This window comes from Mesitornis unicolor, unplaced genomic scaffold, assembly GCF_000695765.1.
Source record: "Mesitornis unicolor isolate BGI_N332 unplaced genomic scaffold, ASM69576v1 scaffold19855, whole genome shotgun sequence".
NCBI lineage: Eukaryota > Metazoa > Chordata > Aves > Mesitornithiformes > Mesitornithidae > Mesitornis > Mesitornis unicolor.
The window spans coordinates 1-12159 of record NW_010183697.1 but is presented as its reverse complement, the minus strand read 5'-3'; the positions used below and the strand labels follow the sequence as shown (position 1 = coordinate 12159).

Genomic DNA, 12159 nt, shown 5'->3' with positions numbered 1-12159 from the left:
AATGCCAAACAAGGCTAGAAATTTCTGCCCTCATCCACCCTTGTGATTTGGTTGGGGCTAGCTAGAGCAGTAACCCTCCTGCTGCAGCCTGCATATGGAGAAAATCACTGAAAGCCACATGTACTGGCACTGCAGCTTCTCTCTTCAGTCAGGGAGGAGTAAAGTTGTCTCACAGTAGATCATGGTTCATGGCAGTAAACATTTGCTCTGCGTGTTGACTGCACCTTGACTGACTGCAATGGCCTCTAGTTGCACATGGGGATCTTTCTCACCTTCACATTGAAGAGCCCCTGTGCTGAATCTTCAAAATATGGGGAAAAAAATAAACAAAAGGTGGAGTTGTGTGTCACTACAATAAAATATCATAAAAATGAAAAAGGTATAAGCTTGGTTTTCTTTTTAATGCTGACATCTCCAGAAAACCTTGGCATTTCTAATATAAAACCTAAATTACGTTTCCAAGTGTTTAATCACCAAGTAATTCCTTACAAGACCAATTTGAGACAAGCATTTTCTTTTCTCTTCTGTTCTAACCTTGGCTTTATTCCTTCACTTCTTGCTGTATTCCTGACATAATTCCTTGAAAAGGATATACTGACTATCTAAAAGGGAGTTTCTGCTGTAATTACACTCAGAATGTATCTTTACCTGTGTGTCCTGTTGTGGTACAAAATGTTCATTTCAAATGCTTTGGCTCTCAAAGCAATCTTATACCCAATCCTGCCCATGCCAATGATCCCCAGAGTAGCTCCAGTAACTTCAACTCCCAGAAAATCAGCTTCACAGTAGTCCGTATCTGAAGAAATTGCAAGGTGATAGCCTGCAAGAAAGATACTCCAACATGAGAAATTAATGGGGTCCAACACAGAGGAACAAGACAAAAGAGTCTGGGCTTGTTGGGCTGCTGTAGTACAATGGTTACAAACACACAATTTTAAATAGCAATGGTTTTTGTCATGTTCTAGGTGATTCTCTAATACAACTTTCCCTGTCATGTGTATGTGACACTCCCATTTATTCTCACCATACTACAAAAAGCCTTTTGGTGTAACCTCCCCTAAAAATCCTCTTATTGCTTTAGACTCATAAAAATGTCACCCTGTTTTGCATCAACTATCAATGTTATTATTGCCAGTATCACTGCAGAGTTTGGAACTGTCACGAGGAGAATAACACCAGATGTTGGTATTGTTGTTCAAAATAAGAACAGGTTTCCTGTTCACATCTGCCACTCTCCTTAGAAAGAAAAATGTCACTTCTTTGAAAATCACTACTCCATGATTTCCATAGTTATCTGTTAAACCTGCAAAATTTTGGATAGTTCAACAACATAGAAAATAAACTTATATGCACAGAGACGGCACTTTTTACTCTGCTAGCAAGGTGGCAGGCTTCTGATATTTCAGTCTTCTGATATTGCCAGCTCTTCTAAAACATAAGCAGAATATTGTGAAAGTATCAAAAAATGCCTCAGGATAAAACTCAGTCATGCCAAGGCAGAGCCATCAGAAATGCCACTAGGGATAGTTTATGTAGACGTGAACAAGAAATTAATCTCCCTTTTAATCCATCTCCTCCTTGTGAGGTAGAAACAGATTTAGGGGAAGACAAGTCTCCTTTGAGTTTCTATGAATCTTGTGGTACAGCTGGCAAATCAAAGGCAGGTAAATTTAGCAGGATAAATCTAGAGGACCTTTTCCTGAAGCAGGAGGCATTCTAACCAAGCCCAGGGTAGGTCTATTTGGGAAATGGCAAGAAAATACTGTGCAAGAAACTAGAAGGGATGCTACTAGACGAAACAGGAGCAGGCTGCCTTATTGCTCTCTAATGCTCCTTAAATTCCCCAATTCTGCACCAATCCATTTAAACCCCTGAGAATATGCCTGCACTTCTAAGCCCCAGCTTTAAGCATATGCCCTCGTTCCGCTCCATTGTTGTCTTCCACAGTCTGATTTCTCTGCCAGCCTGCGATTGCAGCGATTGTCTGAGCTTTGGCATCTCCCACTTTTGGTCAGTAGCACTGTAACATTATAACATCGAAGCACGTCTTACACCTGCCAAATATCATACTCACTGAAAATGTGCTGCTGAAGAAGATAATGAAAATTAAAGATTTCATATGTAGGAAGCACACTTCAGTGTGTTGTTCACCTGAAACAGTTAAATTAAGTCTATAGCCATATTTATTCTGAAAACTAAATTACAGGTTCTAAGATCAAGTCCTGTACATAAAGCAAAAAGTTGTATTTGAAATGAATGTAATTAGATTCTGCTCAAGTAATTTCAACCCAGACTGATGACATGTGAAAAATAAGGTCATATGATTTTATAACTGGTTGAAATATATGATATGTATGTTTGTGTATAATATAATAATTTAGATATCCTCATGGTATAGAAAATATATGAAAATACTGATTACTCTATTTGCCAACCCAATATATTTATATTTTTATACATTATGTGAAACTATGCGCACCACAGATAACTCTAGGAAAAGTCAAGTTAAAGGTAGGTAAATCTTGTATGATTTTTAGAAGCCACGGAAAAATTGAGATGTTACCTTCCACTAGTCTTCTAGCAGATGCCAGCAGCAAAGCCATCCCAGTATCTGCTGTGCTGCTGGAAACAGCACGTGGAGCATTAGCCATCTTCACCCCAAAGCTAGCTATAAGTTTCAGATCCAGGTGATCCATCCCTACTCCTGAATTCGCGATCACTTTCAAGTTTGGCAGGCTCTGGAGGAGCTCTTGGTCAACGACTGGTTTGTGCCACCACAAATAGATTGCTTGGACCTTTTCACTCATATGCTTTTTGTTTTCCAGAAATTCCTTCATGGTGATGAGGTAGAAATGTTTCTTCAGGAACGCCACGTGGCCATGCAATATCCCATGTATGCCACCAATTTCATTTACCAAAAGCCCAGGTAGCTCTCCTCCTCCCATGATCTGCACAGAGGAGAAAGACTGAGTGTCAGAAGAAAGACATGTAATTATTTTCAGACATTTTAAAGAATAATCACTTTCATGTCCTGTTTCATGACATCTATGATACGAGATCTTATAAACCACATGTTTAGATAGGGAAATTAACAAACCAAGACAAAAAAGCAGCTTTTAAAAGTATACAACCAACTATACATACACACACTCACACACACAGATATTCACATAATCAAGTCTGAGCAAGTTCTGTCCATCTGTCTCTAAGGTTTCATATCACTGCCACCAGGATCATAACACAATATTATTTCTCATTAATTACTTAGTTTCAGACCATCAATATTCTGGTGCAATAAATCTCTTTCCCTTTGAAATCACAAATTACCATGTCTAAGCAGCTTAGAAAAATGTTGGACAAAATCTAGTTTGTGAAAATAAATTGCACAGCTTTATCATGAACTTTCCAGGTTAATTTTTAAATGCTTCATTGTGATAATGGAAAAGTACAGAAAACCCTCCAAAGCTAATGGAAAATGCCTTAGGGGACTTAGAAAACAAGGTCATAAACTATGTATGCTTGACAGGTAGGGTAAATCATTAAATAGGATAATCAAGTAGCTTAGGACAATTTGGAAAACCACTTTGTTTAAGATATAGGACATATAGGAACAGGAACAATGATGTATGCCAAGCCAAGTCTGCAGGTGGTTATGAAGTCAATACTACCTCTATGCATGCTCTAAGAGAAGGATTACCAAAAGGACAACTGATGAAGCTGAAGATATGACCACCTGATGAAGTAGACAACCACTAACCATGAAAATACCTCAAGATGACCATGAGAGGACACCTATGGACCAGTGAAGAAAGGAGCCAAAATAGGCTGGACTTATGAGAATTAGTTCTACGAAGAGATGTGTTTATTTGCAGTAGTTAGGATGCATGTGTGTTAGTATAGGGAATAAAAAGAGCCTGTGTGTAACAACTGGTGGAGATCTCAGGTGATTCTGAGAGGACCCTGGCACTGTATTAAAGAATATCAACTTAAACTCTCACGAGTCTTCAAGTTTTGTTTTAGGTCACCTCTCTGGAAATCAATTGCAGAGATTTTTGCAGCTTCTGGTCCTGAACAGACACCAGCGACTTCTCAGCTGCAGTGCCTTCTCCTGAGGTTATCAGAGGTTAACAAAGTAACAGATGCTTAGGCAAGTATTTTCCAAGAAGGACTAATGCAGTCAAATTAAAACATATGGGTCTTTCTTACAGGAATCACTGACCATCTCTTTGTCGTTCCCTGAGGGTCTGTGAATTGACGGATTTTTTTATCTTTTTCCAATAGACTATTTACAGCTACTATTGATTTTCCATAGGAATTTTGGGAAGAGCTGCAGGGAGAGCTGTTCAAGGGCTGAAGATCTTGTAATCTCCTATAGCAATACTTACTCTTTTCTTGTTACTACAATACTTGCTGTTGTCTTGTTAGTGGTATTCCACTATTTGCATCTGAGTGTCTAACTCTACATATCCCTTCAAGGAGCCTGACCATACTGCAAAATAATGGAAAGGCTTCCTGACTTGATGGAGGTGACAAACATTTTACTGAATTTTCTGACTTTGTTGCTTGCTCATAGGCAAGAAAATGTAAGAAAAAGCTTGGCCCTGGGCTGGAAATTAGGACTGATCACTGATTTTGCTTTAGGTTATGCCCTCATCATGTTATTTCAGCGGTAGATCTACCATTGTTTCATGGGCAGTCAAGATAAAAGCATCATTTTTGTCTGCATGGAGGAACTAAATCTCTTGCAATTCACTTTGGCTTACAAAGGATCCCCTCAGGAAAATCAAAGAGATTTTTTCAATTATTTGCTTTGATTTGGTTTAACATGTAGATGAAGCAGAGCTCTTTTTTACATTAGGAAACCTTAGGCCTAGGATAATTTCAAAGGAGTCTGCTTTCTTTAGTGCTTTAATATAAAAATAGAATATTGCAATATTGGCTGAAAAGTGTTTCAGGATACAGTCAAATTTCTGCAAGAAATTAATGCTCAATTCACCTTTAATACATCTGAGAATGTTACACAAACTGCTTGATGTACTTGCTTATCATTATGTAGCAGCAAGTACCAGGAACAGAGCACACCTGTTCATTGAAATAATGGACTGAAGATATCGAAGTGCATAAATGCTCAGTATAAAATCTTCAAACAAATCCCTTGTATTAGTTCCACTTTATTTTTCAGAACTGTAAATAACAATACAGAGCAAGTCTAGTGAGATGACAGCTTTGCAGGATTATGACACAGAGCAGTGCAGGAACAGGTTGTTTTCTTAAAAAAAGTGGTACTGTAAGAAATAGTGCATTCCCATACATAGGAGATGTAGTGATGTCAGCTGGCACACCTCATTTAGGAAACACTTCACTTGGAATGGGTTGGCCACTGAGAACAGCCAGCATGTTTGCTATTGCTTCTTCTGCCATAGCATGGATAGCTTGGACCGTTGCAGTTCCAATGTGAGGGGTTATGATGATGTTATTTAATTTTAATAAAGGATGATCTCTGTAAGAAACAGAAAGAAGAGAAAGTGTTACAGAAGGAATTTACTCTGCAGCTATCCCATGCTAATTGGTAAGAACTGAACCTCAGGAAACAGCAAAGCCATGTTGAGATAAAAAGGCCACAAGCACAAAGGAAAAAGCTGTGGGAAGCTTGCTTACCCGTTTCTTCTTCCTCTCTATCAGTCTCATTGCTTTGCCCATCCGTTAGGCTGGCAAAGAACTGACAGATGTGGCAAAGGCAAATGGTTTCTCATTTATTTACAATTGTACAAGGCAGGCTGAGGTTTTGTCCTCAGTGAGATGCTCCCTATGAAGATCAAGATTATGACCACGCTTTTGCATGCAGTTTAAAACATTTCAGATTAATAGGACGGAAAACAAGTCTCTACCTTGGCAGAGGCTCAGGGTATGTCACATCCAGAGCAGCAGCCCTAATAACCTTATTCTGGAGAGCTTCTACCAATGCATCTTGATCAATAACTGCACCTGCATTGAAAAGAAAACTTGCTATCATGATGAGTTAATGAACACGTTTTTACCTGGGAGTGGGGAAAGGTCTCAAGGGTCTCATGAGAAAAATTACAGGACCTTTGCCTTATTAGAAAGTAGAATGTCTTTCTAATAACCATTAACCAAACAAAACAGAGATTTTATATATTAATCTTTAATTAGGGGAGGATTATGGTCCACTGCATGAGGCTTATCCTGGGATGTGACTGGTTTCAGTCCTTTCCTCATTTTGACACTGACTTAATGTATATTATTATAGACAAATAATTTAATTTCTTCAAGCTTTCCACTCTTTTATCTCTGCTTTGCTTACTGAAACTATAATCTCACTTATATGCTTGTTCAGTGCCAACAGGTCTGTAATTCCATGTGAGATTTTTTTTCTACGTAGCTGTTCCAAATGAAATGTACATTTTTCTTTGTACCCCATCCATCATCAGTGCTGATAAACCTTTCAGTTATTTCCACCAAAAAAGCTATCTGTAGGATAAAGCTAAAGAGAACAGAACATCTGCTGAGCACCTCTAAATTCCAAAGGACCTTTGAATGGATAGCATCTGATCTATGATAAGTCATTCATTTGTAGACTGCCAGCTGCTTCATGACTCAAACAACACAGGGGTATCACAGACTGAGGTTGGAGGGGGGAATGGCAACATCTTCAGACAAAACAACCTTAACTGTGGAGCCACAAACAGTGCTTTTAGACGATCCTACCTCGGCTGATGTTTATAAGAGCAGCTGTGGGTTTCATCAGCCCCAGCTCCTTTTTCCCAATCAGCTTGTGAGTCTCGGGGCTCAGGTTCACAACCAACATAACAAAGTCAGATTGCTGCAGCAAGTCTTCCATCTTCTCACAGTAGTGGGCACCGACTGCCTCTTCCTCCTCCTTTCTTCTGAAGGAAAAATGCACACACACCACGACTGACCCAACTATTTCTAACTGGCTTTAGCAATCAATCAATCCTAGGAGACATCTGGAACAGCACAGAAGTCGAGAGGTTTGAGGCCAAGGTAAAGGAAAATACATTCATGGGTGTAGAAGGTGGAAGGGGAGAAGGAAGGATGCGGGCTAGAGGGAGCAAAAGGCTGGAGGAGTGGTGGGACTCTGAAGGGGTGATGTATGTGTGAAAGCAAAGCATGTAGGCAATATGAGGTATAGGAGGTTGGGGAGCTGCTTCCCGAGGGGAGCACCAGGGAGCCAAAGGGAGGAAGTGGTGGCACGTTGGTGCTTCTCCTCCCGCTTACAATGGTCACAAGTGCCTAAGAAAAGCGGGGACACAGAGCAGAGCTGTGGTTTCCATCACTGCCCCCTGACTATTTACATGAGGAAACCAGATGATTTTACCTCCGGTTCCTGTTATGGTACAGGATCCTCATGTCGAAGGCTCTGGCTCTCTGAGCCACTTTGTACCCAATACTGCCCATCCCGATGATGCCAAGCGTTGCTCTGGTTACTTCCACTCCCAGCCAGTCAACAGCAAAAGACCTTGTGTCTGGAGAAACCGCAATCTGGCAGCCTGAATGTAAATACAGGCCAAATGGGTAGAAATCAACCATAAACATAGGCTTGAGGGAAATAAAAAGTTTCTCACCATCACAGCAGTAGGGATCTGAAGCCCCCCTTAAAAAACATCCATGCTAATTGTGACCAGTTTAAAGAAGGGTCTGAACGGTGTGATTCCCTGAAGCCAGTAGCACAGGGGTCTCCTGGGTGGGTACTGTGCTGGGAGGAATGGCTCCTCTAGGGATTAACTCTTTTGTGGCTGGAGTATTTTCTTGGAAGTTCAAAAATGGCTTCTTTGACACTTACCATACTGCAAGCATTGACTTCACTTTTTTTTTAGCTGTGATAAATCTCACAATTTCTCTCCTGGATCACAACCCAAAGCAGCCCCACTGCTTGAGTGGGGATGAAGGTTGAAAATTCCAGCTCTGCCAGGGATCTCTATGAGCTTTTATACAGAGAACCTGAGGTCCAGCAAGATGCAATAGTGAGAAAACATCATGGGGAAAGAGGTGCTATTTCATGCTCAGGAGTGGAGGAGTGGTGATAGAAACACTATGAGTCCCTGAAGACAAGGGCAACTTCTTGTGATAGTCTCTACTGACACCTTCCTTCCCCTGAAAGGCACTGCATAGCAAGGGCATGTGGGGAAAGGACCTACCTTTAAGGACACAAACTAATGTTGGTGGTACAGTTTGAAATAACTTTGTCAAAAGGATTATCAACTATTTCAATAATCTGGTGCTCTTCTGGAAATAGAACATATTGGTTTAGACAAACTCTTTGCAGAAGCAGGAAATAAAAGTAAGAGTTACAGTAATTACTGCTCTAGAGATGGGGACATGGCCATTAATGCTTTGTACCCTCCTGTAGCTCCTAACACTTGTTCCATGGGAAAATGGAGAAGCGGTAACATTTGATTTGGATGCATTGTATATTCAGTTTTCACATCTATAAACAACCCCCACAGTGAACAGCCAGAAGATAATTAAGCTCTGGTCATTATTCCAAACAGGATATCACAAGTGACTTTGAAGTACACCATTTAGACAAAGGCCTTACTCTTGTCACCACTGCCTTAAGAAGCAGCAGGACATAGGAAAAGCAGAGGCCTCTGAAAATGAAGTCTTCAGATTTTTTTTTCCCTGTAAAAGCATCCCAAATATTGATTTGGACAGATCATATGTATGATGGTAAAAGTGAGACATGTCAAAGAAGTAGCTAAGATCCAGGAGAATTTAAAACCTTACCTTCCACCAGTCTTCTGGCAGAGGCCAGCATCAAGGCCATTCCGATGTCTGCTGTTGGGTCTGCCACAGCATGTGGGGTGTTGGTCACTTTTACACCAAAGTTGGAAATCATTTTCAAGTCTAAGTGATCGACTCCAACCCCAGAGTTTCCAATTACCTTTAAATCTGGCAGGCTTTCTAGAAGCTCCCGGTCAATAGTTGGCCTGCACTCAAACACGAAAACAGACTGGATTTTTTTGCTCATTTCTTTTTTGTTTTCAAGAAATTCCTTCATGGTGATAAGGCGAAAGTGTTTCTTCAAAAGTGCTGCAAGGTTTTCTAGCACACCATGAGTTCCTCCTATATCCAGAACCAAAACGCCCGGCAACTCTGCTTCTGCCATGACCTGCAACAGGGGAACAGAAGAAATACTCCTTTGTTTAGAAGAACAGCATTAAATTCACAGCAGTAAAACAGGAAACCGATGAAACTCAGTACTGCTTTTAATGATATAGAATAAATCCACTGTCACTTGGTACTAGCGTGGTACATTAGACAACTTCCCAGTATTTTCACTAAGTGCTGACTTAGATTGTAACACCAAAGAATATCCACACCCTTAGATTCAGCCCTACATGGTGTTCTTCTCAAATAGTTTCACTTTAGTCGTGAATTAATATTTATTTCATACAAATCTGGTAGCTTCTCAGCCTTACTCTAAAATTCCTATCTATAAGCAGCAGTATGAAACAGAGGCCACTAGAAAATTACTTAAAGTTCCTTGCCTACTGATTACTGTTGGCGAAGCCGCAGGTAGTGTAGGGAGGCACTGAGGCTCAGCTGGGTCTGACAGACACCTGTCAGGAATGGTTTAGGTCTTTGCATGATAAAGGACCATCCTTGGACAGTTGCTAACTGCTTGCCTTCAGTGCTTTAAACATCCAGATTCTGAACTTACCTCCTGCAAAATTTAGCACACCTGTGCCTATATGCTGAATCCATGGGGAAGAACACTAGGGGTGATACTGCAAGTCCCACTGACAACAGAGTCACAATACAGCTTTTCCCCTGCCCAGACAGTTTTGAGCCCTGTCCCCTCTGCAACACTCACCCAAATATATTGTATCCTGCAATAAGATAGGGTCTCCACAGATAGCCATATGCCTAATTAGAGGCAGCACTCATTGACAAAAATAGCAGCTGAAGATTTGCTGCATGTCTTAACAACACTCGTATCTAATTTCCTACAATTCTGTTTGCTGTGCTCCACTCTCTCTAGGTCTCCATCCCACACTGTGTCCTATGCTTGGGTCCAGGAAACCTGACATTGTGCTAACTGAACCAGAACAATTTTCCACAGCAGTATGCTGAGTTATGCATACTGGGCAGAGATTTCCTGATGCTTCAGTCCTCCTACACAAGCCCTCAGAAAGTAACCAGAATTCAAACCTATGACAAAAAGGTGTCAGTGCAGATTGGAAGTTTCCGTCAAAACGCATCTACCTTTGTCCTGAGCAAACTCAGGTGTATCCCAACTGCATCTATTAAATGCTTACAATTTCAATACCAGTAACACTGCTTGACCTGCACTCTGCCACAGTTCCAGTCTGCTGCTGTACAATGGCTAGAAGGGGCCTCCACATTAGGACAGGTCTGCAGCTCACCATGAAGTGTGCGTCTGGTAACACTAACCAGGTCTAAACAGCAGCAAACAAAGCAATGAGATGAACAGTGCAATCATATTGCAAAGGAATACTATCTTCTTAAGTATATCTAATCTATTTCTTGCTAACTGAAGTATTTTGAACCCTGCCAGCTTCATACAGTTGTGGAAATTGTACAAATTTCCCCAGCTGTAGTCTGTGCATTTCTAAACGGTATCTCACAACATGATCTGAGAAGGATAAACTAGATTCATCTTCCAGAATGAATGATGCATAGAATAAAAAACAAGATTTGATGTGATATTGTGACAGTGGTGTCCTGCTTCTTGATGATCAGAACTTGATGCTCCTGCAGCGAATTACCCAGACAGGAGGGCAACTAAAATTTGTGCTGTTAAGTGATGGAAAACTGGGTCCCAGATACAATCAACTGGCTGGCAGATGTAAGGTGTATTACACCAGTTGTACCATTTTTGGTTTTCACACCACTTCCTCCTCCATTACACTACACCACTCACAAAGGCCAGAGTCAGACCTGCATTCATTTTCAAAGCTCTTCCTAAACTTCACAAGCAGAAAGGTGATCCATGAGGAAGCCACAGTGCAGCACAGCAAGAGCTGGTTTAGCTTTAAAAAACCCCCAGCTGGTGCACTAGAAACAGGCTAGTTGCACATAATTAGTATTTTCATTAGTGTGGACATGCTGAGTCTGGCACAATTTCAGTCATGTTTGATGAGTGCATGAACCATTAACAGACTGCAGCTTTGCTTCAAGAACCGGGGTTCTGCTAGTACCAAGTACAATCTTAAAAAAATTATATTGATAGCAGTCAACTAAAAACACTTAAAGGAACCTTGAAGAAGGAAGGGGGCTCTCCAGATACCAACCTGGGTCTGAGGAGCACTCATTGTCCATCCTCCAGCACTACCTTGACATGTCGTGTACCTCTGTCTGTAATCCACACTTCTCCTGTGACAGCAATGGCCATGAGAAGCAATAGCTGGATGAACAAATTTATAAGCCAAATTTGGCTGGCCAGACACCAAGAGAATTGGTTTTAACAGGCCAAATGCTTTGCTTCTGAACATAATTATTCAGATACCAGATGTCTTGTCCAGTGTGCTAAATGTAACACCTGTTAAGGATATGACAATTTTGGTTTTGGACTAGAATCATCTGCAGTATTGCTAACTCTATTTTTTTTAAAGATGTCTCTCCTCGCATTTTCTATTTATATAGAGTACCTGACTGCATGTATGCATGAGTCTCTGATTCAACAGAACACTGACCATAATGCATGTGTACTAATAAATAAGTTCTGGTCCTTGCATTGCAGGGAAAACTTTGAAAATATGAATCAGACTGCAACAAGGTGTATTAGTATGAACTTCAGCGTTACTGGTTTTCTAAGCTGGCCTCACATATTTCGTGGAGCTTGGCTCACTACTCATTTGCAGATCTGCTGACTGGCACTGCTGCGTCACTTTGGATTTAGCCAAATCACAACTAAACAAACCTACACCATTTTCCTCAGCTCTGTTTGAAACTACAGTTCTTAGCGTGCTTTATCCAGAACGAATTCCTCCCACCGACTTCTCCATGGAAGAAAACGAATTACCTGAGTAGTACCCACAAACCGAGCCGGGGCTGGTTTCCTCCCGGTACCGCTCCCTTTGCAGCTCGACCCCACCGCGGCTGGAGGAGCGCACAGCTCCCGGCCCTGCCCCCGCTTCCCACCCACGCCCGCCC

General features: G+C 41.1%; 2 protein-coding genes across 2 annotated transcripts in view; both read right to left on the bottom strand.

Moving 5' to 3' along the window:
* Window positions 1-2945, bottom strand: part of LOC104540436 (glyoxylate reductase/hydroxypyruvate reductase-like) — a 5697-nt gene extending 2752 nt beyond the window's left edge. The window contains exons 1-2 of the mRNA XM_010184244.1: window positions 2564-2945; window positions 649-820 (exon numbers count right to left, since the gene is read on the bottom strand). Of these exons, the coding sequence (XP_010182546.1) occupies window positions 649-820; window positions 2564-2945 (554 nt within the window). The remainder of the gene's footprint in view (window positions 1-648; window positions 821-2563) is intronic.
* Window positions 2946-5274: 2329 nt separating this feature from the next.
* Window positions 5275-9148, bottom strand: LOC104540435 (glyoxylate reductase/hydroxypyruvate reductase-like). Its single transcript, XM_010184243.1, has 5 exons — window positions 8767-9148; window positions 7358-7529; window positions 6727-6905; window positions 5889-5985; window positions 5275-5500 (listed from the first exon to the last, which is right to left on the bottom strand). The coding sequence occupies exons 1-5, from the start codon at window positions 9146-9148 to the stop codon at window positions 5344-5346; spliced, it is 987 nt and encodes a 328-aa protein (XP_010182545.1). The 3' UTR covers window positions 5275-5343.
* Between the last annotated feature and the right edge of the window lie 3011 nt (window positions 9149-12159).